General features: G+C 49.6%; 8 protein-coding genes across 10 annotated transcripts in view; 5 read left to right on the forward strand and 3 right to left on the reverse strand.

Moving 5' to 3' along the window:
- The window catches only part of mcm8 (minichromosome maintenance 8 homologous recombination repair factor), a 6,171-nt gene extending 3,969 nt beyond the window's left edge, over window positions 1-2,202 (reverse strand). The window contains exons 1-8 of the mRNA XM_084668602.1: window positions 2,091-2,202; window positions 1,429-1,500; window positions 1,205-1,287; window positions 865-1,014; window positions 683-783; window positions 372-570; window positions 197-282; window positions 1-72 (exon numbers count right to left, since the gene is read on the reverse strand). The exon at window positions 1-72 is cut by the window's left edge and continues 77 nt beyond it. Of these exons, the coding sequence (XP_084524728.1) occupies window positions 1-72; window positions 197-282; window positions 372-570; window positions 683-783; window positions 865-1,014; window positions 1,205-1,287; window positions 1,429-1,500; window positions 2,091-2,202 (875 nt within the window). The remainder of the gene's footprint in view (window positions 73-196; window positions 283-371; window positions 571-682; window positions 784-864; window positions 1,015-1,204; window positions 1,288-1,428; window positions 1,501-2,090) is intronic.
- Window positions 2,181-5,329, forward strand: napba (N-ethylmaleimide-sensitive factor attachment protein, beta a). Its single transcript, XM_084667712.1, has 10 exons — window positions 2,181-2,695; window positions 3,177-3,256; window positions 3,358-3,474; window positions 3,625-3,671; window positions 3,809-3,886; window positions 4,114-4,169; window positions 4,543-4,627; window positions 4,726-4,830; window positions 4,926-4,994; window positions 5,138-5,329. The coding sequence occupies exons 1-10, from the start codon at window positions 2,598-2,600 to the stop codon at window positions 5,288-5,290; spliced, it is 888 nt and encodes a 295-aa protein (XP_084523838.1). The 5' UTR covers window positions 2,181-2,597; the 3' UTR covers window positions 5,291-5,329.
- Window positions 5,330-5,356: 27 nt separating this feature from the next.
- On the forward strand, window positions 5,357-7,889 carry LOC146261174 (tribbles homolog 2-like). 2 transcript variants are annotated; one of them, XM_084667714.1, is made up of 3 exons: window positions 5,357-6,428; window positions 6,903-7,195; window positions 7,325-7,889. In XM_084667714.1, the coding sequence occupies exons 1-3, from the start codon at window positions 6,324-6,326 to the stop codon at window positions 7,761-7,763; spliced, it is 837 nt and encodes a 278-aa protein (XP_084523840.1). In that variant the 5' UTR covers window positions 5,357-6,323; the 3' UTR covers window positions 7,764-7,889. The 2 variants fall into 2 exon arrangements, with proteins under 2 accessions (XP_084523840.1, XP_084523839.1); XM_084667713.1 differs by having other exon boundaries at window positions 5,359-6,825.
- Window positions 7,890-8,077: 188 nt separating this feature from the next.
- On the reverse strand, window positions 8,078-11,600 carry LOC146261175 (THAP domain-containing protein 6-like). 2 transcript variants are annotated; one of them, XM_084668751.1, is made up of 7 exons: window positions 11,514-11,600; window positions 10,735-10,835; window positions 9,839-10,031; window positions 9,595-9,708; window positions 9,183-9,393; window positions 8,914-9,067; window positions 8,078-8,828 (listed from the first exon to the last, which is right to left on the reverse strand). In XM_084668751.1, the coding sequence occupies exons 2-7, from the start codon at window positions 10,812-10,814 to the stop codon at window positions 8,807-8,809; spliced, it is 774 nt and encodes a 257-aa protein (XP_084524877.1). In that variant the 5' UTR covers window positions 10,815-10,835; window positions 11,514-11,600; the 3' UTR covers window positions 8,078-8,806. The 2 variants fall into 2 exon arrangements, with proteins under 2 accessions (XP_084524877.1, XP_084524878.1); XM_084668752.1 differs by lacking the exon at window positions 11,514-11,600 and having other exon boundaries at window positions 9,595-9,699; window positions 10,735-10,906.
- On the forward strand, window positions 10,801-12,197 carry LOC146261176 (cell division cycle 5-like protein). Its single transcript, XM_084668753.1, is given in 5 exon segments — window positions 10,801-11,067; window positions 11,537-11,640; window positions 11,735-11,896; window positions 11,997-12,068; window positions 12,070-12,197. Coding segments are annotated over 5 exon segments (465 nt in total). The 5' UTR covers window positions 10,801-11,022; the 3' UTR covers window positions 12,152-12,197.
- Window positions 12,198-13,444: 1,247 nt separating this feature from the next.
- LOC146261177 (cell division cycle 5-like protein) lies at window positions 13,445-19,244 on the forward strand. Its single transcript, XM_084667442.1, has 16 exons — window positions 13,445-13,643; window positions 14,116-14,219; window positions 14,314-14,475; window positions 14,580-14,707; window positions 14,795-14,894; window positions 15,011-15,229; window positions 15,469-15,613; window positions 15,930-16,124; window positions 16,253-16,401; window positions 16,508-16,670; window positions 16,874-17,038; window positions 17,128-17,208; window positions 17,336-17,587; window positions 17,752-17,949; window positions 18,115-18,327; window positions 18,944-19,244. Exons 1-16 carry the CDS (start codon window positions 13,599-13,601, stop codon window positions 19,049-19,051), a joined length of 2,427 nt encoding a protein of 808 aa, XP_084523568.1. The 5' UTR covers window positions 13,445-13,598; the 3' UTR covers window positions 19,052-19,244.
- A 48-nt stretch (window positions 19,245-19,292) lies between these two features.
- supt3h (SPT3 homolog, SAGA and STAGA complex component) lies at window positions 19,293-24,060 on the reverse strand. The gene is made up of 13 exons (XM_084667445.1): window positions 23,922-24,060; window positions 23,449-23,519; window positions 23,214-23,317; window positions 21,895-21,979; window positions 21,717-21,803; window positions 21,506-21,599; window positions 21,235-21,365; window positions 21,007-21,082; window positions 20,446-20,558; window positions 20,152-20,256; window positions 19,880-20,005; window positions 19,685-19,774; window positions 19,293-19,463 (listed from the first exon to the last, which is right to left on the reverse strand). Exons 3-13 carry the CDS (start codon window positions 23,303-23,305, stop codon window positions 19,422-19,424), a joined length of 1,041 nt encoding a protein of 346 aa, XP_084523571.1. The 5' UTR covers window positions 23,306-23,317; window positions 23,449-23,519; window positions 23,922-24,060; the 3' UTR covers window positions 19,293-19,421.
- A 135-nt stretch (window positions 24,061-24,195) lies between these two features.
- runx2a (RUNX family transcription factor 2a) lies at window positions 24,196-26,136 on the forward strand. The gene is made up of 6 exons (XM_084667446.1): window positions 24,196-24,425; window positions 24,600-24,756; window positions 24,859-24,963; window positions 25,084-25,179; window positions 25,492-25,590; window positions 25,669-26,136. Exons 1-6 carry the CDS (start codon window positions 24,243-24,245, stop codon window positions 25,989-25,991), a joined length of 963 nt encoding a protein of 320 aa, XP_084523572.1. The 5' UTR covers window positions 24,196-24,242; the 3' UTR covers window positions 25,992-26,136.
- The last annotated feature ends 40 nt before the right edge of the window (window positions 26,137-26,176 follow it).

Genomic DNA, 26,176 nt, shown 5'->3' on the forward strand with positions numbered 1-26,176 from the left:
GCCAGCTCGCACTCCACCGTCCTGGGGATACGGCCCGCCTCCCGCTGCTCTCCTCCAATCAGCTCCTGCACCCTGGGGAGAATGACAGCATGCTCTGGGTGCTGCTCAAGGTGTCGTGTAGAGAGAGAGGGTGTCGCGTAGAGAGATATAGGGAATGTATAGTGCAGAGAGGGACTAGGAGTGTGTACTTATGTACTTGATAGTCTGCCAGTCCACTGTCTGGGTGAGGGGAGAACTCCTGTTAGGGGTGAATGCGCGACTCCTACACTCTGGCTGGACGCACTGTGGAAACACGCACACATATTACTATGATGTCTGCAGCCCCTGCAGGGTGAGGTGCGGGGGCCCTGGGCGTGCACGTGGGTGCGTACCTTGGTGGGCGTGGCGAACTTGCCGTGGGGCAGCGGGAGGGCGTGCGTGTGCGTGCAGCCGTCGCAGGTAAAGGCCAGGCGCGTGCAGAGGGGCCTGATGTTGCTGACTCGGACCACGGTGCCCCGGATACACACCAGCCTCCCAAACACACTGGCGCGCAGGGTCCTCAACGGGGTGAGCGGCTCGTAGTTATACAGCCTAGGGGGTCCCCCACACACACACACATCATATACACACACACGTGATATAAACACACACACTTTATACACAAACAAGGAAGTGTTTGAAGGTGGGGGGGGGGGCATCTCACCTGGCACTGATGTGGGGTATGTTAATGATGGGCGTGGCTCCTCTGGGAAGCCCCTCCCCCTGCAGCTCTGCAGCGTGTCTCTCCAAATCAGCCGTCAGAACCTGAAACACGCCACGACCAGCTACAGCACAGGTGTCTGTGTGTGTGTGTGTAAGTGTGTGTGTAGGTGTGTGTGTGTGTACCTGGTGAATAGCCAGCCCTAGACAGTTGAGGGTGGTCTCAGGTTGTTCTCTCAGCTGATTGGTCAGGTCCGGCAGGGCAGCACACACTTGCTGGTTCTGTACCAGATCCTTGAAGTCCACCAACACACTGCCCTGTCTCTCAATTTCGTCCTACACACAGACACACACACACATTCACACACAGCATTGTACATTTCACAGTTGTCACTGAGTTGCTTGTTAGCTTGTTTTCACTCTCACTGGCACTACAAAGTCAGCTACACCACTTCAAAGCAAGCTTACTCTCTTTCTCTGTGTGTCTCTCTCTCTCTCTCTCACACACACACACACATAAAATAACCTTATCATAGAGGTGCATCTGAGAGGTGAAGTACTGCTCAAACACCTTGACCCTCTCGACAAAGGGTGAACTGGCCACATACCCTGCAGACAGTGGACACAGTGGAGACATGGTAAAGACAGTAGAAGCACAGTAGAAGCACAGTAGAAGCACAGTAGAATTGCAGTAGAAACACAGTAGACAGGCAGCTCATGTGCAGCTCTAACAGACTGTTGAGACCGAACCTTCCTTGAAGTAGAGGGCCCAGCCTTGGTATGGAGACACAGTCTGGGAGATACCTACAGCTTGGGATGGGCCTGCACAGAGAGGGGGGGGAGGTAGAGAGATGGTTCTGCTAATGATAGAGACGGTGCTAGTAAGAGAAAAAAAGATGCACCTTGCAGTTGCCCCTTACCTCTTTGAGCACTGAAAGGACGAACATTTCCTCCTCTTCCTCCTCCTCCTCCTCCTCCTCTCCATGGTCTTCCCCTCCATCCCCCTCCTCTCCCCCCCTCCACCCTCCTCCTCTGCCCTCCCTCCATCCTCTTCCTGCCCTTGCCCCCCACCCCGAGCCGCGGTACTGCTCACTCATTCTAGTCTACACTAAAAATTAAAGAAACACATTGCTTTACTTAGTTATAGTTTAAACCTACGGTGTGTAGTGTTTAGTATGTTTCTAATATTCCTATTTGTGTTTAGTTTTCTAACAACTAGTTCACAACATTTACGTCAACTTACGTCAACAACCGGCTAGTATTACTAGCAATACAGCAGTAACTAGTACAACTTACAAGTTAACAGACAGAGTCAATGCCGTTAGCTGGCTAGCCTCGCTATAGTTATGTCTGACTAATGAGTTGTCCACAGTGTCAACCTATAGTAATACACGTTTCAGCTAACTAGCTACCTTGCTGCAATTTATGATGTGGACAGTTTCTCTTGATAACGATAATGATCAGCTGTCCAACGTAAACATGCCAGTTAAAATCTTGGTCGCAGTTGGTGGAATACTTCCCCATTCAGGTTCAGCTTTGGCGCTTCACGGTGCCTACGTGTCCTCCGTCCAATCACAGCTCTTTTTCGTAACTGACGTAGAAACCGGAAAAAAATTGTACTTTTTTGACGGAAGGCTTGATTCATAATTTGGTATTTTTTAACAGAGTGCTTCCTCTTCGTTTTTTGTTACGGTGTGACATAATTGTTTTCTAGAACTTATTTACAGGTCTGCTGATGCATTACTTCCCTTCTCCCAGCAGATGGCAGTGTTTAACACGTTCTGTCTGCAGGGGTGTCGTGTCCGATTGTCAGTCAGCTCTCCGCAGCATCAGCACCAGCACCAGGCGCATTACAGAAAGGTCTGCAGTCGATCTGTTTTCCTAGCTTCTCGCATCGACAACACATCGTCCCGATAGCGATGGACACCTCCGGTAAAGAGAAAGAGGCCATCCAGCTAATGGCGGAGGCTGACAAGAAGGTCAAGTCGTCTGGGTCGTTCCTCGGTGGCATGTTTGGGTAAGATGTTCTTGTCATGCGTCGCAGGTTTATAAGGCAAAACCGAGTTAGCTAGAGTAGCTAGCTTCCGATTCGACTGAAAATAAGAGGGGGATGGGTAGGTAGCACAAATTGTATTTGAATGAACTGGCAAAATCTGGATATTAACAATTTTTTGTTTTTTACAGTGTCTACAATTAATATTTGCACATAAACTGGGAAATATAGCCTACTGTGTTTGTCGCAGTATCCGGGTAGGTAGGCTACGCTTATTGAATTGCGCAGCCGAACGCTGTGATGGATGACATGTTGAGGAGGCGATGCAATCAAACAGTCATGTAGGCCTGCGCTGTGTTTGTCAGCTCTCGTCCTGTCGCGAATGGAACGTATTTAACCGTGTCCGGGCCTAGCGAGTCTGGCGTGATGTGTGCCTGGGCCTACGGTGCTATGGCGAGCCTGACATGACCACGGTGCCAGCCAGCGATACTTTCGTGTGTTTCAGAGGGAATCACAAGGTGGAGGACGCGTGCGAGATGTATGCCAGAGCAGCCAACATGTTCAAGATGGCCAAGAATTGGAATGGTAGCTCGCTATCTCTCTGTCACACACTTTCTGTCAATTTCATTCCCTACACAAGGTGTGGTGTGTGTGTATTGATGATGGTGCGTGCGTGCGTGTTTCAGCTGCAGGGAACGCTTTCTGCCAGGCTGCAAGGCTCCACATGCAGCAGCAGAATAAACTGGACTCTGCCACCAGCTTCGTTGATGCTGGCAACGCCTACAAAAAGGCCGATCCTCAGGGTGAGCACCATACACACACACACGAGCGAGCGCACGCACACACGCGAGCACACGGACAGACTCTGTTTCTGTAATTTTGTCAATTGCCTCTTTTTCTTTCATCCCTCTCTCTCCTGTCCTTCCCTTCTCTCTTCTCTCCTGCCCCCATAGAGGCAATCAACTGCCTAAATGCAGCCATTGATATCTACACTGATATGGTAAGACTGTGTGTATTCATGTGTGAATGTGAGGTGTGTGTGTGTGTGTGTGTGTGTTGAGAGTGGATGTGAGGTGTGTGTGTTGAGGGTGGATATGTGCCACGGTATTTGACACCAATCTTACCTGTGTGTTCCAGGGCAGGTTTACCATCGCAGCCAAACACCACATCACCATCGCTGAGGTGTACGAGTCTGAGCTGGTGGACATAGAAAAGGTATGGAGACACACACATAAACAAGGTCAGACACACAAAAACACACACAACTATACACGCAGGTTAGACACACGTTCTGGATACACACACACAGGCTCAAACATGTACATGAGCAAACACACCACAATATTAACCACACACACAACAGTAAAGTGGGAATAGATATGTGACAGATGCCCTTCCCGCATGGGTGTCATGAGACTGTTTGTCTTGCTTTGGTTGTCTAGGCGATCGCCCACTACGAGCAGGCTGCAGACTATTACAAGGGGGAGGAGTCTAACAGGTGAGTCACACACGTACCTAATCCAATCAAACATGCTCTCTGTATGGCTCACTGTCTCTCTCTAACGGTCTCTCCCCCACTCTTTCTCCCTTGTTCTCCCTCCTTCCTCGCTCCCTCCTCTCTCTGTCTTATTTTCTCTCTCACTCTTACTTACTTCCTCTCTCTCTCTTACTTACTTCCCCTCTTTCTCTCTCCCTCTCCTCTCTCTCTCTCTCTCTCTCTCTCTCTCTCTCTCTCTCTACTTTCTCTCTTTCTCTCCCCAATTTCTCTAGATACTTTTTCATGCTCTCTCTGTCATCTCGATTTGAATTTTCCGAGGCATGTCTTGTCGACGTGTCTATCTGTCTGAGCCTTCTATCTTCTCTCTCATCAGTTCTGCCAATAAGTGCCTGCTGAAAGTTGGCCACTACAGTGCCCAGCTGGAGCAGTATCAAAAAGCCATTGAGATCTACGAACAGGTCTGTGTGTGTGTGTGCCTCTCTGCGTGTCCATCTGTTATTATGTGACTAAGTGGTGGTGAAACACAATAATGTGTGTGTGTGTGTGTGTGTGTCAGGTTGCCACCAATACCATGGATAACCCACTATTGAAGTACAATGCGAAGGAGTATTTCTTCAAAGCTTCTCTGTGTCACTTCATCGTAGACGAGCTCAACGCTAAGGTACTGCTCCTACTGCGCAACACGAGGAAAAGCCACTGCTATCAGTAGTTATCATGTGTGTTCAAGTATTGTGTGGGTGCGTGTGTGTATTCCAGCTGGCCATAGAGAAGTATGAGGAGATGTTTCCTGCGTTTGCGGACTCCAGAGAGTGCAAGCTGTTAAAGGTAAACAGCGCCCACACACACACTTTTGACCAAGTTGCCATCCCCCTGACAGTGTGGTTAGGTCGATATTGCCCTTCTCTCTGGCACTCCTCCGATAACCTCACCCCTCCACCTCCCGACCATGTCCCCCCACCCCCCTGCAGAAACTTCTGGATGCTCACGAGGAGCAGAACTGCGAGGCGTTCACGGAGGCTGTAAAGGAGTTTGACTCTGTGTCTCGTCTGGACCAATGGCTGACCACCATGCTGCTGCGCATTAAGAAGACCATTCAGGGAGATGCTGGGGACCTTAAATAGGGAGGGAGAGAGAGAGGGAGAGAGGGAGGGAGTAAGAATAAGGGAGGAGTCATGAGAGGGAGGGGGAGTGGGTTAGAGCAGGGGGTGGGGTAAGGTTTGTGTGTCGTCGTCAGTGTAAATATACTGTTAGCTTCTAACACTCTGCATGTAACACTCACAACCTTTCCCAGACCCTCCCTGGAACATTGGCCCATCCTTCCTACAACCTTCCTACAATCTTCCTACATCTTTCCTACATCCTTCCTACAACCTTCTCGTAATATTTCTGCATCCTCTTAACATCCTTCCTACAGTCTCTCCACTGTCTTTACAATGACACTTTTTGGTTCTTGTTTCAAAGTATAAGTGTTGGCCTGTACAGATTGATTGATTGAGTGTGTGTGTGTGTGTGTGTGTGTGTATGTGCGCACAGGTGTATGAGTGAGACAGAGTGAGGAAATGAAAGGGATGTGTGTTGTTGTGGTATTATAATAGTATAACGTTATGAGATATATATATATATGTATATATATATATATATATATATATATATATAGGACTATGTTAAGGTCCAGTGTTAAACTTGTGTCAACGTAATGGTTCTTGTCCATCCTGTAATGTGTGATTACTGTGTGGCCACTAGGGAGCTCTTGCACACAGTTGGAGGCTGGGGTGCACCTGAATGATCATTTCTATAGCATCCTAATATCAAATGCATATATATCATTATTGACATGCATACATACATTATATATTATCACCTTATCATACATAAGCATTGTTACAGTCAAATGGTAAGTGTTATATCAAGAAGATATTGCAAGATATAGAAGATTGATATGTCTGATCTTTCAGAAAGGTTTCAAGGACATTGTTAAGCCTGCAGGTGGGGTTTCTGATCACATGGAGAAAGAGGGCAATATTATATTCTATTTAATTAGGTAGCTAGCTAAATGCTGGGCTAAGTATAACTTATTATTAAGTATATAGTACTTGACCAAGGTTAACTTCCTCCAGGTCGCTTGGCGACTACCCTAGTGGCTGACTGCTGTCTATGTGCTGTGCTGTCTGTGCATGTTGTCATGGTGACATATGTGGTGTTGTAAAACAACGCGGGTCCATCCCCAATCCCCGGACTCCGAGTTGTAGAGTCATCCAGGTATCACACGTTTGTATGGTGTATCATGTGCTGAAACGATGTACATTAATAAAATATCTCCACACTTGACTGTTGGATTGGTTGAGGAAGTATTTTTGGTGAAAACCAAATATTTTGTCACAAGCTATAGGATGCCATATCTCTTCGTAGAATGATCAGGTGGCGTTTTAGGCATTATTTAATGAACGCAACGTTCGCTGGCAGCGTTTCAAACGCTTTGTGGCAGTTGGGTTTTAATTGATACGCGAGCTACCCTGAAAATTATCTAATGGAGGATTGTTTGAGATCTAATACTAACCTCCCCATACGAGTGGGAAGGTATTTGATAAAGAAGAAATTGGAGGACGGCATTTTTAAAGCAGTGGACGCACACAGCGGACACGAAGTTGTTTGCAAGGTTATTAGCCAACTGATTTTGTATTTTCTTTGTAGCCTAATGAGCCTGATGAGTCTGATCAGCGCTTTATATTCCAGGTACTTGATTATACGCGCTACCGGGAGGCTCTGTGCACGTACTCTCAACTCCCCGCTCACCCAAACATCAACCAGGTGCTGGATGTGATTCTCGGAGAAGCGCGTTCCTTCGTCTTCTTCCCACGGAGTTTTGGGAACTTGCATGCGCTTTTACGCACTTGTCGCAGGCTTCACGAGGACACGGCAAGGATACTCTTCCGCCAGCTGGTGTCCGCCGTGGCGCATTGTCATAATCACGGACTTGTGCTAAGGGACATCAAGTTAAAAACGTTTGTGTTTAAGAACAAAGAGAGGTGTGTTTATGTGTGAATTGATTGTTGAAGCACTCCTTGTCATTAGCCAGATAGTGTTAATTTGCCATTTATGTTAACTTATAGCATGTGCTTGTCTGTTTTGTGCATTTGCGTGTGTGTACATGTCAGGACCGTGGTGATGTTGGAGAGTGTGGAGGATGCAGTCTTCAAGCAGGGAGTAGACTACCCCCTATCGACAAACCTTTCCCCCTACACCAGCCCAGAGATGCTGCAGGCCACGGAAGAAGCTGCTGGGGGGGTATCTGGAGCTGATAGGGGGGTGTCTGGACCCGTGTTGACCAGCACCAGGTCTGCAGATGTCTGGGCTCTGGGGGTGATGCTCCATGCCATGCTATTAGGGCGCTACCCAGAGAGGACAGGACTTACCGGAGGGGGTGTGGTCTCGCCTCATGCCCGGTGTATGATTCGCTCAGCTTTACATTCTAACCCTGCCCTCCGTCTCTCCGCCTCCGAGTTACTGACCCACCCCTGGCTCAGCTCTCAGCCACGCCCGCTCCCCAGCGCACACACTCGCAGTCACACACACGACCAGACGGTGCCCACCTGACACATACAGATATACGCACATACAGCCAGGGTGTACCTGATACACAATGTGCTGACATACACAAACCCGGTCTTCTGTAGTGCTGCTGGCTGTCGTTGTCTCGAGGCTATTCAAATAAAGTGTATTTGACAGATTTCTGTTGTATTTTGTCCAAAATGTGTGTCCTGGGTGGAACGGTCACCTGCTCCACTCAGTGTTTTTGGTTTGGCAGGTGCAATGAGCTGTCAGCGCATTTAATTAATCATACCTCACTGAATACCAAACTGATTTTCACACTGGTTTTTTTCTGCAAAAGTCATAAATATAGCTACACATGGTTCGGCATATTTTAATATTCATAGTGCTTAACAGTAATAGAATATTCCGATATTTTGAAATAAAGTGACCAGACGTCCGAGATCAAAACTGGGAACATAATCCCAAAAAAGGGGAAAAAAACAGGGACAAAAATAAATAAATAAAAACCTAACGATGTGTCTTCAAAAACAAAACGGGTCAGAATGATGGTTGTCGATGCCAAACTGTGTCTCCTCGATGTTCCCCGAGCAGAACAACATCCTCCGTTCCGAACTCCTCCCGGACGATCATCATTTACCTGCAACATATTACGTGCCAACTTGAGCATGTGGTAAGCGTCCATCATTACAAATACTTTCTCGCCAGTCACCGGATGCGAGAAACTGGTTTGAAGCGGCTCTCGTGAGTCTCCCTTCAGCTCACAGTCCACCCAAGTTGGTTGCACGCTGACATTGGAGGCATGCCCGTCCATTGGTACACATACCCCCCCTGAATGCCCCATGCATGCAGCTCCTCCAAAGCATGACTGACAAGGACCCTTTGTGTCTCTGGAGAGAGAGACTTGGTCAGGAAGTGAGCCATGGGAGCCTTCCAATGTCCTTGTAGGCTAACCACCATGAAAACAAGAGCATCGGTAAGAACATCTTGTTTTCTGATGGACATGGCGTCCAACATGAGTGAAACACATCCATATTTAACCTAGTTTCCCTGGCATCTTCTCTCCAGCACATCCAGCATCATCTTGTTCACGCCAGGCTTGGCATCCACCTGTAAAAACATTTTTAGAAGAAGCTATTTAACGCGTTTGCATCAGTAATGTCCAAAAATTCAAATCGGACAACATTAAGCCTACCGTTGTAACGTATGTGGATGTGGGAGGGGAAAATGTCGAGCCTCTCGGAGGTATTTGTATGCCTTTGGACCATGGAGATGGAGCGTGAGCGCAAACTCTCTGTAGTCCTTTGTGTACCCATGGCCCTGCTTTGCCATGAGGTCCATCTGAATATCTGAAATGTCATGATTTCAAATAAATAAGTCCCCTTCAGATAATAAATATGGAGTTTCATCGAGAGAGTAAGAATAACACGTACATGAATTTCACAGTGCTAAGTTTTTTCTTACCGGAGTACAATTCAAGCTTCTCTTTGAGCTCTTCATTAATGAGGTTCTTTTTCCTCAAATCCCCCAAAAGACTCGTCACTGTGGTCTTCGCCCTCTTTTCTCTGGCCATGGCATTTTTCTCCTCTCGCTCCAGACTTTCCAGTCTTGCCAAGGCTTCATTGAGTCTGGTCTTAACAGCGGTAGGAGAAGCAGGCAAGGCATAGCCATGATCCTAGTAGAAAGAGGGATGAACCTGCTGTGAGTAATGTTTCACTTCACAAACATCACTTTGACACCACTCGTTTATGGGCCACATTCTTTCTTATAGTCATCACCTGTCAAAGCCACTGCCAGCACAGTGTGTGTGAGTGTGTGTGTGTGTGTGTGTGTCCAGGGAACATTATGATATGATTTTGAAAGTAGAAATATTCACATCATTAGGCTGAGGTTGTGGGGGTGAGGTCGCCGTTTCTTGGGCATCCTGAGGGGCCACAAACAGGCCTTCTTCAGCTCTTCTGGAGGTAGACGTAGTCCTGCCCTTTTCCAAGTAAAATGAAGAAGCATAATACCCAATACAGTATATACATATAAAAGGATAAGTATCTCGCCCTGCCCTGTGATTGATAATAGAATATTTACATTTATGAATGCTAACAGCCTTATGATGATACACCTACTCTTTGGAGGCGAACCGAGAAGCTGAAGACGGATGGAATAACACCATCTCGGAGTCGGATGATCTGACCCGTCCTATCAAAATCGCCCTGCTTGAAATGTTGACTGCAAAGCACTGATGAATCACTTGCGGTGAATCCTTCTCTCCTCAAAGCCACTTCCCACTTCTTCCTCATATCTTTGTCCTTGGGAAACCTTCCAAATGAAAACTGAAGATTTGGGAGAGTCTACACAAATACATTTCACAAAGGAGGTCAAGCTTAATTTCTTCTTTCACAGTTCTTAGAACCTTTCTTCAACCAAACTCCTATTTTGATGCATATCTGATGATAATGAACCAAGGTTGCTGAAATTGTGAATGAGCTTGTTTGCAAACCATTTCACAGTCAGATGATCTGTTGCCTTTATTTTAGGTAAGTGGGGTGAGTATGAGACATGAGAGGTATCTTACTTTTGTTAGAGTGAATCACATGTGAATAATACAGTGCTGGGCAAGCTACTTGGAAATTGTAGTGAGCTAAGCTATCAGTTACTATGCCATGAATAAAGCTTCACTACACAAAAGCTACCACCCAGTCAAATGTAGCAACCTAGGTAACACAAAAAGCAGTAGGCTAGTTCACTACATAGGAAACTACTTTAAGTTGCGCTAATTTTACATGACAAGAAAAGTGTAGCTTGTGTGGCCAAGCAACTTGATAAATAATAAAGGAGTTAAACTACTGAAAAGTTACTCCCCCCCCCCACACACACACCCCCCACCCCCACCCCCACCCCCAGCTAGCTGCCTACGATTTCAGTGCAGTAATATCAAAAATCCATGCTCCTAAGTTCTCAACTCTCTGGTTATATTCTATTCACAAAATACAACCAATAGTACAGTAATGTTAAATCTTACTTGTGAAAACTAATCCCCCGAGCCTTATTTGCGATGGTCCGCCTATTTGAGCAAGCATATGCTGCACAGTGGTCTGGCATCTTGTTTCTTCTGCTACCTCGCTATGTTGTTTGCAATCAGCCAGTAAGGGAAAGAAGAAGAAATGCTAACACGGATTTGTTGAGCGTTTCCTGTTGTGTTAACAGAAAATTATCAGGCCAACTTAGCATAATAAGGTAGCAACAATTTTTTTTTAAACAAGTTTTTGAAATAAATCCTTCGTGAAGTTAGTAACACACATAGACAAAGATGCCGCGTATTATGATCAAAGGAGGGGTGTGGAGGAACACCGAGGTATGTTTACAGAATTACGTAGCCTAGCTTTGCTAACATTAGCCACATTAGCGCCTTTTGGTTATCGTCCATCTACTTGTACTTGCACCATATAGCTAGCTTGTTAGCAAGCTAGCGTTAGCTACTCTCTACTCGTACAATTTAGCTCTACTTATTGCCACCCGTTATATTGAGGAATAATTAATTTTCAATTTGCAAAGTAAATCTTTGTTGGAATACTATTTCGCCAGTGCACTAATATGTAGGCAGCACACGGAATACTGAAAATAATCAGGTCTAAATGATATGTTGTAGACTAAACAGTATAAGTCACAAAGTTCCAAATCATGGCCATCGTACATTTGCATATTCAGATTAAACATTCGAGTTATTATAAACCCCATTTTTTTCCAAGTGAGTAAAAGAGTAAAAGTCATGCCCAGTTTGGCGGTTGACCAAATATTTACCCGTGTGTGCGTCCCCGCTCCAGGACGAAATCCTCAAGGCAGCAGTGATGAAGTATGGGAAGAACCAGTGGTCTCGTATCGCTTCCCTGCTTCACCGCAAGTCTGCTAAACAGTGCAAGGCCCGCTGGTGAGTGTCAGACTTTGGTCTGTTTGAGTCTTAAAGATGTGAATATTGTCTACCGTTAGTGTGTTGAATGCTTGGCTGTTTGCTGTGTCTGTAGGTATGAATGGCTGGAGCCCAGCATCAAGAAAACCGAGTGGTCTCGGGAAGAGGAGGAGAAGCTGCTCCACCTGGCCAAGCTGATGCCCACCCAGTGGAGGACCATCGCCCCCATCATAGGACGCACCGCTGCCCAGTGTCTGGAGCACTATGAGTTCCTGCTGTGAGACACGCATGCGTTAGTGAACGCATCCATGCATATTTGCATACACACACATTATTGTGTCTGGGCACCTCTGACAGTTGTGTGTGTGTGTGTTTAGAGACCAAGCAGCCCAGAAGGACAATGAGGAAGACACCGCAGACGACCCCAGGAAGCTGAAGCCTGGAGAGATCCAACTCTGAGACCAAGCCTGCCAGACCAGACCCTGTGGACATGGATGAAGGTATGCACTCAGTCACACACACAATAACATGATCAAACAGGGATGCTTATTGTGTATGATAATGTGTGTGTGTGTGTACGTGTGTCAGGACCGTGGTGATGTTGGAGAGTGTGGAGGATGCAGTCTTCAAGCAGGGAGTAGACTACCCCCTATCGACAAACCTTTCCCCCTACACCAGCCCAGAGATGCTGCAGGCCACGGAAGAAGCTGCTGGGGGGGTGTCTGGAGCTGATAGGGGGGTGTCTGGACCCGTGTTGACCAGCACCAGGTCTGCAGATGTCTGGGCTCTGGGGGTGATGCTCCATGCCATGCTATTAGGGCGCTACCCAGAGAGGACAGGACTTACCGGAGGGGGTGTGGTCTCGCCTCATGCCCGGTGTATGATTCGCTCAGCTTTACATTCTAACCCTGCCCTCTGTCTCTCCGCCTCCGAGTTACTGACCCACCCCTGGCTCAGCTCTCAGCCACGCCCGCTCCCCAGCGCACACACTCGCAGTCACACACACGACCAGACGGTGCCTACCTGACACATACAGATATACGCACATACAGCCAGGGTGTACCTGATACACAATGTGCTGACATACACAAACCCAGTCTTCTGTAGTGCTGCTGGCTGTCGTTGTCTCGAGGCAATTCAAATAAAGTGTATTTTACAGATTTCTGTCGTATTTTGTCCAAAATGTGTGTGGTGTCTGCCGTGTGTGTGTGTCCTGGGTGGAAACTGAATGTCTGTCGTACCTGCGCTGCATGAAAGTAGCAGCCGTTACTTATCTGTCAAACAAGTCATGGAAAGGACCTCTGCTGTCTGGTGACACCCATCAACACGATGAGTAGAAATGCTCACGAAGGATTAGCATTCGATTATTAAGGAATTAATATTTAGAATAGCCTACAGGTTCAACTGTCCGCTAGGAAATGTTGGAGAGGAGCAATACCCATTTCTAATGTACCTGTACTTGTTGCAAATGGAAAATATATAAACTTGAATTGGAAACTAGTGTCTTCAAGCTTCTCCTGGTGTTTCCTATCTCATGTTGATGGTTTTAGGAATCAGTCTGCAGCAAATGCAAAGAAGGACAGAGGATGATGATTGGGAGACTTGTACAGCTATTTAAACTCTTTAGAGAAGCTGGATGGAGTGCAAGGTATAGGTGTTTATTTTATTTTAAGATTATTTTAAAAATGTAATTATGATATTAATACATTTATCGGATTCACACCGGCCTCACACTCCGTAACAGTAGGTGGCAGTATTAACCTCACAATGTTGGTTGTAATTTACCATTAAAGGGGAAGGAAGAAGAAATGCTAACACGGATATCTGGAGCGTTTCCTGTTGTGTTGACACGCTCGGCTTTGTAGCTTGCCTGTTTTGACTAGTATCAGGCCAACTTAGCCTATCCGTAGAAGCAACAATTTTTTAAACACGTTTTTGAAATCAATTCTTCGTGAAGTTAGTAACACACATCGGCAAAGATGCCGCGTATTATGATCAAAGGAGGGGTGTGGAGGAACACCGAGGTATGTTTACAGAATTAACTACGTAGCCTAGCTTTGCTAACATTAGCCACGTTAGCGCCTTTTGGTTACCGTCAGTTTACTTATACTTACATGTAGAATTACACTATATAGCTTGTTAGCAAGCTAACGTTAGCTCCCTATTAAACATACATGTTACTTATTGTCACCCGTTATATTTAGGAATTATGTATTTTACATTTGCAAAGTAAAGCTTTGTTGGAATACTATTTTGGCTATGTACTAATATGTAGGCTGCACACGGAATGGTGAAAATAATCAGGTCTAAAAGAAATGATAAAGACCAAATAGTTACGTCACAAAGTTCCCAATCATTGCCATCGTACATTTGCATATTCAGATTAAACATTCGAGTTATAATAAACACCAGTTTTGCCTAATGAAAGCCTGATAGTTGTCATGTTCAGTTTTGCGATCGACCAAATATTTACCCGTGTGTGCGTCCCCTCTCCAGGATGAAATCCTCAAGGCAGCAGTGATGAAGTATGGGAAGAACCAGTGGTCTCGTATCGCTTCCCTGCTTCACCGCAAGTCTGCTAAACAGTGCAAGGCCCGCTGGTGAGTGTCAGACTTTGGTCTGTTTGAGTCTTAAAGATGTGAATATTGTCCACCGTTAGTGTGTTGAATGCTTGGCTGTTTGCTGTGTCTGTAGGTATGAGTGGCTGGACCCCAGCATCAAGAAGACCGAGTGGTCTCGGGAGGAGGAGGAGAAGCTGCTCCACCTGGCCAAGCTGATGCCCACCCAGTGGAGGACCATCGCCCCCATCATAGGACGCACCGCTGCCCAGTGTCTGGAGCACTATGAGTTCCTGCTGTAAGACACGCATGCGTTTATGAATGCATCCATGCACATTTGCATACACACACATTATTGTGTCTGGGCACCTCTGACAGTTGTGTGTGTGTGTGTGTGTTTAGAGACAAAGCAGCTCAGAGGGACAACGAGGAAGACACCGCAGACGACCCCAGGAAGCTGAAGCCTGGAGAGATTGACCCCAACCCTGAGACCAAGCCTGCCAGACCAGACCCTGTGGACATGGACGAAGGTATGCACTCAGTCACACATGCAGGCACACACACAATAACATGGTCAAACAAGGATGCTTATGGTGTATGATAATGTGTGTGTGTAGATGAGTTGGAGATGCTGTCAGAGGCCAGGGCCAGGCTGGCCAACACACAAGGCAAGAAGGCCAAGAGGAAAGCCAGGGAGAAGCAGCTGGAGGAGGCCAGGTAACACACACACACACTGCCCAGTCTGAGGAGAAGACCCAGCTCAGTGTGTGATAGTTTCAGGAGGTGGAGAGTTGGAAAGTGGTCAGCTAACCCTAATATGTGTGTGTGTCCAGGCGTTTGGCAGCGCTGCAGAAGCGCAGGGAGCTGCGCGCCGCCGGCATCGACGTGCAGAAGAAGAGGAAGAAGAAGCGGGGCGTGGACTACAACGCTGAGATCCCCTTTGAGAAGAAGCCGTCGCAGGGCTTCTACGACACCAGCATGGAGCTGTACCAGGGCCTGGAGCCCAACTTCAAACGCCTGCGACAACAGCACCTGGACGGAGAGCTGCGCAAGTCAGTCCCCGCCCCCCCCACACACACACACACATATTCACACACTAAACTGATTTTATGGTTTGTTTTGGTTAGTTTTGGACTCTGTGTTTGGCAGTTCTGCTGGGAAAAAACCCAGACAAAGCCCTTTTTTAAACTTCTCTGGTGAACGTCGTCTCATATTGGTCACCTGAAGCCGTTCGTTTCATAGAAAGGCTCATTTCTGTCTTGGCGTCCCTTTTGTACTTGTGGCTGTGCAGTGAGAAGGAGGAGCGGGAGAGAAAGAGAGACCGACAGAAGATCAAGAAGAAGAAGGAGTCCGATCTGCCCTCCGCCATCCTGCAGACCAGCGGGGTGTCTGAGTTCACCAGGAAGCGCAGCAAGCTGGTGCTGCCTGCACCCCAGGTAACCCCAACCCCTCTCATCTTCACCGCCCTCATCCCCAACCTCTTCATCCCCAACCTCTTCATCCCCAACCTCTTCATCCCCAACCTCTTCATCCCCAACCTCTTCATCCCCAACCTCTTCATCCCCAACCTCTTCATCCCTAACCTCTTCATCCCCAACCTCTTCATCCCCAACCTATTTATCCCCAACATCCTCCGCACCCCTCTCATCCAACAGTAGTGATCCCAAGTGACCAAGGAGTTTTAGTTTTACATCCAGAGGTGGACAGATTGGGTGTTGGCTATCTAGCCCTAATGTGTGTGTGTGTGTGCAGATCTCCGACGCTGAGCTGGAGGAGGTGGTGAAGCTGGGCCAGGCCAGCGAAGTGGCCCGTCAGACAGCTGAGGAGTCCGGCATCACTAACTCGGCCTCCTCGGCCCTCCTGTCCGAGTACAGCGTCACCAACAGCTCCATGGGAACCGCCCTGCGCACCCCAAAGACCCCCGCAGCCCAGGACAAGATCCTGCAGGTACGCACACACACTCACTGGTTCACTCACACACTCGGTACATAATACACACCGGCTCTCTACACACACGTCACACAACCCTGCTCCTCCCCTCGCTCTCTCTCCCCCCCCCCCCCCCCCCCTTCCAGGAGGCCCAGAACCTGATGGCCCTGACCAACGTGGACACGCCCCTGAAGGGAGGGCTCAACACCCCGCTGCACCAGAGCGACTTCTCTGGAGTCACGCCTCAGAGACAGGCGGTGCAGACGCCCAACACCGTCCTCACCACGCCCTTCAGGTACACACACACACGTTCAGGCACGGGTATCCCAGACCCCCTGTGCTCACGACCCTCCCTTCAGATAGACCCAGTCAGCGTTGGTGATGATGGTGTGTTTGTGTAGGACTCCGGGGCCAGGGTCAGAAGGCATGATGACCCCCCAGGGCGGGATGACCCCCAAGGTGGCAGGGACCCCTGGACTGACCCCCGCTCGCACCCCCCTCCGAGACAAACTCAACATCAACAGTGAGGAGCAGCTGGCTGACCCTGCCTTTGCCAAGCACCTGGTAACTGGCCACCTGTCTGTCTGTCTGACTACCCGTTTGTCTGACTACCCGTCTGTCTGACTACCCGTCTGTCTGACTACCCGTCTGTCTGACTAGATGTCTGTCTGACTACCCGTCTGTCTGGCTACCTGTCTGACATTTCCACCTGTTTGCGTCTCTGTCCATATGCCTATCTGACTCTGTGTGTGTGTGTGTGTAAACAGCAGAGGGAGTCGCGGGAGCAGCTGAAGCTGGGGCTGCTGTCTCTGCCGCTCCCTAAGAACGACTTTGAGATCGTCCTGCCGGAGAATGCCGAGAGAGAGCTGGAGGAGGCGGAGACCGACCACGGCTACATCGAGGACGCATCCGAGATAGAGCACTGCAAACAGGTACACACACACACACACACACACACACACACACACTGTTGTATTTGGAGCTGGAGCGGGCGTCTGGAAGAGGTGTGTTTGTGTTGCAGGTTGCTCGGGAGCTGGAGAAGGAGAAGGAGCTGAAGATGAGACACACATCTGTTCAGAGGAGCCTGCCCAGACCAACAGAGGTAAACCCACAAGGAGACCATCATCCGCCTCCGTGCTGTAGAGCCCGTGTCAATTCCGTCTGTGTCTCTCTCTCTCTCTCTCTCTGTCTGACTGTCTGTGCGCGGGTGTCTCTCTCCCTCTCTCCAGGTGAACGAGTCCATCCTCCGTCCGAGCGGAGCCGAGCCGCTGTCTGAGCTGCAGCAGGCCGAGGAGCTGATCAAGCAGGAGATGATCACCATGCTGCACCACGACTGTCTGCACCACCCCGCCCCCAGCGGGCCCAGCCAACCGCAGCGCAGCAAGGGCCGAGGCCCCGCCTCCACCTCCAACAACGCCGAGCACATCGCCTACCTGGACTCGCACCCGTACCAGACAGTCAGCAACGAGGAGCTGGCCCAGGTGAGGCCAACATCCCTGCAGACCAATCAGGACTGAGGCCAGATGACACACATTTACGACAGACCAATCAGGAGCAAGCACCCAGCCCGGGTGACACACAACCCCCCAGTCCCCCTCTCCAGTCCCACTGTCTAATGTGTGTGTGTGTGTGTGTGTGTGTGTAGGCGGGAGAGCTGCTCAGTGCAGAGATGGAGGTGGTGCGTGGGGGGATGGGCCATGGGGACCTGTCCATGGAGGCGTACTGCCAGGTGTGGGAGGAGTGCTACGGCCAGGTGCTCTACCTGTCTGGCCAGGCCAGGTACACGCGGGCCAACCTGGCCTCCAAGAAGGACCGCCTGGACAGCCTGGAGAAGAAGCTGGAGGTGGGGCCGGCTGTCTCTCTCCCCCTCCCTGTCTACACTCACTCTCTCTCTGTCCCTCCACACTCTCCCTCCACGCACACACACACACTCTCTATCTATCTCTATCTCTCTCTCTCTCTCTCTGGTGATGGTGTTTATTCATTCTACGGCCCCCCCCTCCCGCAGGTCAACCGGGGTCACATGACGTGCGAGGCGCGGCGCGCTGCGCGGCTGGAGAAGCGACTGAAGGTGCTGCTGGGGGGCTACCAGTCGCGCGCCCTGGGCCTGCTCAAGCAGCACCAGGAGCTGTGGGAGCAGGTGGAGCAGAGCGCCGTGGAGCTGCACACCTTCCACCTGCTGAAGAAGCAGGAGGACAGCGCCATCCCCCGCAGGAAGGAGGTACACACACACTCACACACACTCTCACACACACACTTTGGGGTTAAATGTCTTAGAAGCTCCGATCGGGAGATGACAGCTTTAGGCTTAGTTGGGGGGGTCAGATGGCCGAGCGGTTAGGGAATCGGGCTATTCATCACAAGGTCGACGGTCCGACTCCCGGCCATGCCATATGACGTTGTGTCCTTGGGCAAGGCACTTTACCCTACTTGCCTAGGGGGGGAATGTCCCTGTACTTACTGTAAGTCGCTCTGGATAAGAGCGTCTGCTAAATGACTAAATGTAATGTAGGCTTCAATACAGGTGTATACTCGGTTTGACATATTTCCCTTCTCTTTCCCCCTTCCTTCTCCTCTACTGTCCTCTCTCCTCTCTCCCCGCCTCCTCTCTCTCCCCCCCTCCTCTCCCTCCCCCTCCTCTCTCTCCCCCTCCTCTCTCCCCCCCTCCTCTACTGTCCTCTCCTCTCTCCCCGCCTCCTCTCTCTCCCCCCTCCTCTCTCCCTCACTCCTCTCCCTCCCCCTCCTCTCTCTCCCCCTCCTCTCTCCCCCCCTCCTCTCTCCCCTCTCTTTCCCTCTGTACCTCTCCTCTCTCTCCCCCTCTCCTCTCTCTCCCCCAGGCTCTCAGGGAGGATGTGGAGCGGCAGCAGGAGAGGGAGAAGGAGCTGCAGCAGAGATATGGAGACTTGCTGATGGAGAAGGAGGCGCTGCTCACAGCCAAATACTGACTCTCTCACACACACACACACCGTACACGCGCCTGAAAATGTCCATTCGGAGATGAGAAACTCCGCCTCTGTGTGCTGATGTCATAGTGATGTCGTAGCCCCAGCGTTGTGAGCATGCCCAGTAGTGTCTTGTTCTTGCTCTTTATTTCAACTGTCTTTTAAAAGATAAATCCAATAAATGTTTCTTTAGAGAGCTCTGTGTGTGTCGTTTCTGTATGGGTCAAAAAGCAGATGTCACAAGAAGAATTGAATGATCATTTTATTCCAAAGTATAAGGTGAAATATCAACATATCTCAAAACAAATTTTTTACAAAAAACAACTGGTCTGGCTTCCTATTCTTTCTCCTCCCTCCATTGTGACTCCATCACTCAGCAGGCCAGGAAGGCCATCCCACTGCGCCTGTAGGAGCTCTGAGGAAGGAGAGAGGGTGGGGAGGAGGAGGAGGAGGGAGGAGAGAATAGGCAAGATGGGGGACAGGAAGAAGGAGAGAATAGGAGAGAGGGTGGGGAGGAGAGAATAGGCAGGATGGAGAGAATAGGAGAGAGGGTGGAGAACAAATCAAGAATCTTATCTTGGATCGACTTGGGAAACTCACTTTGACCCGGAATCTCAGGCGTGTGTAAATGTTTACCGTGTGTGTGTAATTGTAGCGTCTGATGGCTTCTCGGATGTGGCAGGGCTGGATTGCTCCACTGGGGGGCTCCGCACTCACTGTTGAGCTCTGCAACACACACACACACACACACACACACACAGATTAACAACATGGGCAGGGTTTGAGCCCTTCTGTGGCTTTCTCAAAGCGTGAGATGACCCCATCAGGTACCTTCTTGCGTTTCCTCTGTCGACTCCTGCTGCTCTCCCCGTTACCCTGGGGGAGGGGCTTAGAAGAGTGGGAGGAGCTCGGCGTGGAGGGGGGCGTGTTTTCTGGAGAATCTGGATCTTTTTTTACCTAGAGAGAGAGAGAGAGAGTATCAGTGCTTGTGTTACCTCTGTGTTGCTGTGGAGTGTGTGTGTGCTACCTCGGTGTTGCTGTGGTAGTGGATTGTGTGTGTGTGTATGTTACCTCTGTGTTGCTGTGGAGTGTGTGTGCGTTACCTCTGTGTTGCTGTGGTAGTGGATGTAGTTGGCAGCGATGACATGACTGAAAGGGCCGGTCTTGGGACTCATGTCTTGTTTTACCAGCAGAGACAAATCCACAATCTGAGCGCACACACACACACACACACACTATATGAATGCATCAGTACCACATTATTTAGAAAGGGAGCCTTGATTTCAAAAGTGATGTATGAGGTTATGTGAGGTACTGTGTACTGAGGGGTGTCTGCTCTCTACGCTCTCTGGCTCCTCCCACCACGGATCATTCTAGAGCTCTGGGGAAGCCTTTACCTGAGCAACCGTCTCATAGGCCAGGTAGGACAGGATCTCCATGGCGACAGCATTGGGTTTCACCTCCAAGCTGCTACAGTCCAGCCAATCACGGAACTTTGAGGCCTTCTTAGCTGCACACACACACACACACACACAAAGGATGGTACAGGATCATCTACCATGGCAAGAGAGGAGCAGTGAGTGGGAGAGAGGAGAGAAGGATCAGGAGAGGAGGGGGAAGCAGTGAGTAGGAGAGGAGGAGAGGAGCAGTGAGTAGGAGAGGAGGGGAGAAGCAGTGAGTGGGAGAGGAGGGGAGGAGCAGTGAGTAGGAGAGGAGGGGAGAAGCAGTGAGTGGGAGAGGAGGAGAGGAGCAGTGAGTGGGAGAGGAGGGGAGGAGCAGTGAGTAGGAGAGGAGGGGAGAAGCAGTGAGTGGGAGAGGAGGGGAGGAGCAGTGAGTAGGAGAGGAGGGGAGAAGCAGTGAGTGGGAGAGAAGCAGTGAGTAGGAGAGGAGGGGAGAAGCAGTGAGTGGGAGAGGAGAGAAGGATCAGAGGAGAGTTGGAGGGTAGAATGGAACCTCACCAAAGCTGAGCTGACGACTCTCACAGAACTCAGAGTACTGCGCTGGGTCCATGTTCCTTGAGTGTCTCTCTAGCCTCTACACACACACAGTCAAGAAATTATAAAAAAAAAAAAAAAAAAAAAAAAAAAAAAAATCAAAGTCTGTCAAGGTCAGGTTATGATCATAGCAAGGTTACGGCTGACAACAGTCCTAGTACAGTATCATATTTTAAGACATGGCCCCCTGACCTCCAGTCGCTCCTGCTTGATCTCGTCCAGAGTGTTGGTGAGCGACAGGAACTCCCCGGTCTGGTCCACCCACGACAGGAAGTCCACCATCAGACGCTGGCGCTTGTTACCCCCGGCAACGGTGGACCTATCTGTGTGGGCGTGACGGAAAGAAAAGAGATGGGGTGAATGAAAGGAGAGAAAGAACAATGGAGAGAGGGGGTCACTGGGAATGCGAGAGAGATCGAGGAAGGGAGAGGGAGAGGAGTGAACGGAGAGAGACAATGTGTACCTGACTCGAGTGGTTCATCGTCTTCGATGTTCTTCAGGACTTTAGACTTATAGTCCCGGAACTGCATGTACCGCAGGAGTCTGGCCAGCTTCCTCTGGGGGACAGAGATGAGGAAGACGATGATGAGGTGACGGGGTTCGATGATGCACAATGAACAGGAAGCCATCTTGTCCCAATAGGTGGTCAGAAAAAGTAGCCAATCAGCTGTCACCTTGTCTTTCCTCATCACGAACAGGATGTCTTCCGCTGAGATGACCCTTGACCCCCGCAGCACGGCCCCCTCGCACGCCTGCTGCAGCTACAAACACACACACAGATTAGTGGCTGATGCAGAAATGGGAGGAGGGCTCAGTGTGTGTGTGTGTGTGGGGGGGGGGGGGGGCTGTTACCAAGTTGATGAGTTGAGTGTGGACTATGTCTTCCACCAGAGCAGCGGTGTCATGTAGTGGCCTGCGAGCATCTCCGAGAGCAAACCTATAACACCAGCACGCACGCGCAAGCACACACACAAACACACACTGAGCCCTCTTTTGTCTTTTTGCATAGAGGAACCACTTCCCCGACACACACACACCTGCCAGTCAGCAACGATGGAGCCCACATCCTGACTCCCTTTTTCCCAGCCCTACCTTACCAGAGAGAGAGAGAGAGAGAGAGAGAGAGAGAGAGAGAGAGAGAGAGAGAGAGAGAGAGAGAGACAGAGAGACAGAGAGACAGACAGAGAGAGAGAGAAAGAGAGAGACAGAGACAGAGCGAGAGAGACAGACAGACAGAGAGAGAGAGAGAGAGAGAGGTAGAGAGCGAATAGAGGCAGAGAATAGAGGGAGAGGGAGGGAGAAAACTAAGTAGCATGTGGGAGGTGTGCATGAGGGTTAAGGCTGGTTAGACGTAGACGACACCCCATTCTCTTTGACCACACCACCACAGCCAGACCATCGGAACCACAGACGGACTCTCACGACCACAGGTGGACCACCGCACCGAGTGAGTACCCTCCCAAACCTTTTGATAGACGTTGCTAAACTGCTCGTTCACTAACACGTACCGTGTGACTGTGTATGTGTGCATGTGTTGTCTATATACTAGCTGAGCTAGGCCCATGGCGTCCAATAGTCTTTTCGCGAAAGGGAACCCAGGTCTTTGCTGGGGTGAGTAACATACTTCTCCTCTGTTCTAACACGTTGGCCACCCTACAATGGGGCACCTGTGTCCACTAAAATCAGTGTTAACCCGTGTGGGTATGAATATTCCACATGAAACTGATCTGTGTCTGTATTCTAACACCAAGCTATATTGAGGTCAGTGACTGTGTCGGTGCTTTAACACTGTGCATGTTGGGGACTGTGACAAACAGACATATATAGATGGGTTGTAACACCATGCTCTGTAGACAGACATACAGACAGATAGATGGTAACACTATGCTCTGTAGACAGACAGACAGACAGACAGACAGACAGACAGACAGACAGACAGACAGACAGACAGACAGATAAATGGTAACACCATGCTCTGTAGACAGACAGACAGATAGAAGTGAGGATTTGATGGACGGATGGATAAATCAGGTTGACAGACATTTAGACATCTATAAGATATATATATATAGCGAGATAGATACAGACACAGATAACTAGATAGACACATGGATAGACAGACAATAGATAGATAGATAGATAGATAGATAGATAGATAGATAGATAAGTACATCATGCTCTGTAGTTCAGGGATGAAGCTGGTACGGTTGGAGGGGCGGTCCCTCGAGTAGCTGGAGGAGGAGCTAGCCATGGGACTGCTCATCACCACGGCCACCTGCAAACACATTACCCCCCCACACACACACACACGTTTAACAACGCAGACAGCTAGATATACACACACTGACCCACTTACAGAGATTAGTGTGTACAAAAACACAGCAAGACGCACGTGCACGCACGCACCTGAGGTCAGGCTGAGGTCTGGGGACTCCGGTCTGATTTATGCAACAACAGGATCTCCCATTCAGCCAGAACTAAAGACAGGCAAATCAGAAGCTATAATCTCTCTGTCACTCACTCTCTCTCTCTTACACATACACACGCACTGACACTCTCACATACACATGCCTACATCCACACACTGTCAGACACAAAAGATGAGGTTCAGCATGGCTGCCCTCTAAACCACTGCCTTCCTTTGGTCAGTCACAGCATCTGACTGTCAAATGCAGCTATTCCTGTATTCAAACCTGTGGTTCATAGGGATTTTGGAGGGCGCACATGCATATATATATAGACACACGCGCGCACGCACACACACACATCCTGAAAGGTAGACGTGATCGAGAAGGCTAGTTAGCTAAACTAACGTACCCAGGTAATTAAGTACTACCGAGACAAATACAGACAGTTGTGTGTAAGGACAGTCTATTTACCAGCTGTATGTCGGGGCTGTTTCACCTGACAGTTGATTTCGTGCAGCCCTGTTCTGTGAACTTGGAGTGTCGTTTTGTTCTCAAAGTAAACGGTAGGAAGCTACTACGGTACAAAAGTTTGGCGTCGCACCTCGATGATGCACTGGGAGTGAATCTAGTTGTGATTGGGGCACAGCGCCATCTAGTGTGACTGTAGATATTTACCCTGTCACAGCCTGAATAGTTAATGACCGCCAATCTTTCGTGCTCCGTCCCATAGATCCCATAGTGAACCGGACATTCAGCCCTCCAGCGAGCACGCGCCAGCCGCCGGTCTCGGTTATGCCAGACAGTCTCCAAGCTGAGCGCAAGATCACCTCCTCTGCGCAACGACCACGCGCGCATGATCCCAGGAACACCGTAGAGATCCCCGCCGGGCTCGTGCGCACGGATAGTCCCAACTTTATCTGCTCGCACCTACCGGCGCACTGGCGCTGCAACAAGACCCTTCCGCGCGCCTTTACGGTGATCACCTCCCGCCCACACCCCTGCTTATTTAGAATTCCTTTCATATCCGGCCAGACCAGAGAAATGTGGTGATGGTTGTGAAGACGTCATACCTGGTGGGCAACAGGAGCCACCAGCGCACCTGTGACCAAATAAATCCCCCTTCTCACACACACCTTTCCGTCTGTGCAGGTGCACGCCATGGGTGAGGTAAGCGAAGGGGTCATTGTCACGGTGATGGCGGGGAACGATGAGAACTGTTCGGCGGAGCTGAGGAACGCGTCCACGGTGATGAAAGGAGGCGCGGCTCGCTTCAATGACCTCCGCTTCATAGGGCGTAGTGGAAGAGGTATACACACAAACACCACACAAACCTTGTATAAATACATGTGTGTCAGTTCGACTCTGATGCTGGATGTGTGTGTGTGTGTGTGTGTGTGTGTGTGTGTAGGTAAAAGTTTCACCCTGACTATCACAGTGCTGAGCAGTCCTCCTCAAGTGGCGACTATCCAGAAAGCCATCAAGGTCACCGTGGATGGACCCCGTGAACCCCGCCGTGAGTCTCTCACACACACACACACACACACATATATACAAATACACACACATGCCATCCCCGCCCCATGACGCCCATCCACACCAGGATGATGTGTACTCTTGTGTTTCTCTCTGATAGGTCACAGACAGAAGACGGGGCCCCAAATGGGACTTTTCCACGTTGCCGTGCCAACGAGCCCTCACCTGCTCAACAGTCTCACCAACCCAACTGCAGGTGTGTGTGTGTCTCTAAACGGACAGTGTGTGTGTGTGTGACCGGCTACGGGAGAGGGAGCTACAGGAGAGGGAGGAGCCAGCTGGTCTGTATGGAGAAGCTGCACTCACATCTACTGTGCTACTATCAACACAGCTTCAAGCTTAATAAGTCCTCAGTCCCTTTTGTTACTTTCGAAACTTCTCCAATCCAGAGAGTACATTTTACAGACAGTTGGACGGAGGGAGATTGTTTATGCCAGTCTCAGAATGTGTGTGTGTGTATGTGTGTGTGTGTGAACTTGTATGAACCATGACCCTGTCTGTTTCCTAGACGCCAGGCAGCCCCTCCCCTCCCCTCCCTGGACCTATGAGCAGTCCTATCTGGCTCAGGTGGCCACGCCCTTCTCTTCCCGAGCACCCAGCCTATCAGGTACACATTTACAAAACAATGGTGATGTGAAGGCTCTGGAATGACCTGCTGACCTACGTGTGTGTGTGTGTGTATCAGGAGTGTGCGAGCTGAGCTCTGGATTCGATCGGCGTTTCCTGCCCCTGTCATCTGCACCCAGAATGCACTACTCATCGTTCCCCTACTCCTCGTCTCCCCCAACTCCTGCTTACAACACCTTCCGGCCCCCTCCCTACTCTGCCTCCCCGCAGTCCCACAGTGGTACCCTCCAGCCCTGTTATGCAGTTTATGGAAGCTCGACCGGAACGAACCAACTGTACATCGGGATGGGGGACCACATCCCTACAACCCTACAAGCTATTGAAATGGATGGGGCTGTGCAAGGCAGCCAGGGGGAGGAGCCTGTTTGGCGGCCATATTGATAAACTGGTGGGAGCTTATTGTTGTGGAGTGTGTCAGGCATTATTTATGTTACTGTGTGTACTGTAATGCAGACTTCAATGCGTGTGTGGTCTGGCGTGAAACAAGCAAATAACTGACCAATCAGGACAAAGGTTACATTTTCCACACCAACACAGCCTTGAGGAATATAGATTGACAGTGAAGG

Source organism: Hypomesus nipponensis, chromosome 12 (genome assembly GCF_054491055.1).
Source record: "Hypomesus nipponensis isolate SF chromosome 12, ASM5449105v1, whole genome shotgun sequence".
NCBI lineage: Eukaryota > Metazoa > Chordata > Actinopteri > Osmeriformes > Osmeridae > Hypomesus > Hypomesus nipponensis.

What these genes read in the sequence shown, in the direction of transcription:
- LOC146261174 (XM_084667713.1), top strand. Translation starts at nt 6,697, where the DNA reads ATGGAGGATTGTTTGAGATCTAATACTAACCTCCCCATACGAGTGGGA. An exon ending in GACACGAAGTTGTTTGCAAG is followed by an intron (nt 6,826 to 6,902) that starts GTTATTAGCCAA and finishes TTTATATTCCAG; the next exon opens with GTACTTGATTATACGCGCTA. An exon ending in GTGTTTAAGAACAAAGAGAG is followed by an intron (nt 7,196 to 7,324) that starts GTGTGTTTATGT and finishes TGTACATGTCAG; the next exon opens with GACCGTGGTGATGTTGGAGA.
- runx2a (XM_084667446.1), top strand. Translation starts at nt 24,243, where the DNA reads ATGCCAGACAGTCTCCAAGCTGAGCGCAAGATCACCTCCTCTGCGCAA. An exon ending in CCCTTCCGCGCGCCTTTACG is followed by an intron (nt 24,426 to 24,599) that starts GTGATCACCTCC and finishes CCGTCTGTGCAG; the next exon opens with GTGCACGCCATGGGTGAGGT. An exon ending in TGGACCCCGTGAACCCCGCC is followed by an intron (nt 24,964 to 25,083) that starts GTGAGTCTCTCA and finishes TCTCTCTGATAG; the next exon opens with GTCACAGACAGAAGACGGGG.
- LOC146261177 (XM_084667442.1), top strand. Translation starts at nt 13,599, where the DNA reads ATGCCGCGTATTATGATCAAAGGAGGGGTGTGGAGGAACACCGAG. An exon ending in CCCTGTGGACATGGACGAAG is followed by an intron (nt 14,708 to 14,794) that starts GTATGCACTCAG and finishes GTGTGTGTGTAG; the next exon opens with ATGAGTTGGAGATGCTGTCA. An exon ending in CCATCCCCCGCAGGAAGGAG is followed by an intron (nt 18,328 to 18,943) that starts GTACACACACAC and finishes TCTCTCCCCCAG; the next exon opens with GCTCTCAGGGAGGATGTGGA.
- supt3h (XM_084667445.1), bottom strand. Translation starts at nt 23,305, where the DNA reads ATGAGCAGTCCCATGGCTAGCTCCTCCTCCAGCTACTCGAGGGACCGC. An exon ending in TCAAGCAGGAGCGACTGGAG is followed by an intron (nt 21,083 to 21,234) that starts GTCAGGGGGCCA and finishes GTGTGTGTGTAG; the next exon opens with AGGCTAGAGAGACACTCAAG. An exon ending in GAGTCGTCAGCTCAGCTTTG is followed by an intron (nt 20,559 to 21,006) that starts GTGAGGTTCCAT and finishes GTGTGTGTGCAG; the next exon opens with CTAAGAAGGCCTCAAAGTTC.
- napba (XM_084667712.1), top strand. Translation starts at nt 2,598, where the DNA reads ATGGACACCTCCGGTAAAGAGAAAGAGGCCATCCAGCTAATGGCGGAG. An exon ending in TTGATATCTACACTGATATG is followed by an intron (nt 3,672 to 3,808) that starts GTAAGACTGTGT and finishes TGTGTGTTCCAG; the next exon opens with GGCAGGTTTACCATCGCAGC. An exon ending in GAGAGTGCAAGCTGTTAAAG is followed by an intron (nt 4,995 to 5,137) that starts GTAAACAGCGCC and finishes ACCCCCCTGCAG; the next exon opens with AAACTTCTGGATGCTCACGA.
- LOC146261175 (XM_084668751.1), bottom strand. Translation starts at nt 10,814, where the DNA reads ATGCCAGACCACTGTGCAGCATATGCTTGCTCAAATAGGCGGACCATC. An exon ending in TCTCGGTTCGCCTCCAAAGA is followed by an intron (nt 9,709 to 9,838) that starts GTAGGTGTATCA and finishes TCTTCATTTTAC; the next exon opens with TTGGAAAAGGGCAGGACTAC. An exon ending in GAAGCTTGAATTGTACTCCG is followed by an intron (nt 9,068 to 9,182) that starts GTAAGAAAAAAC and finishes ATGACATTTCAG; the next exon opens with ATATTCAGATGGACCTCATG.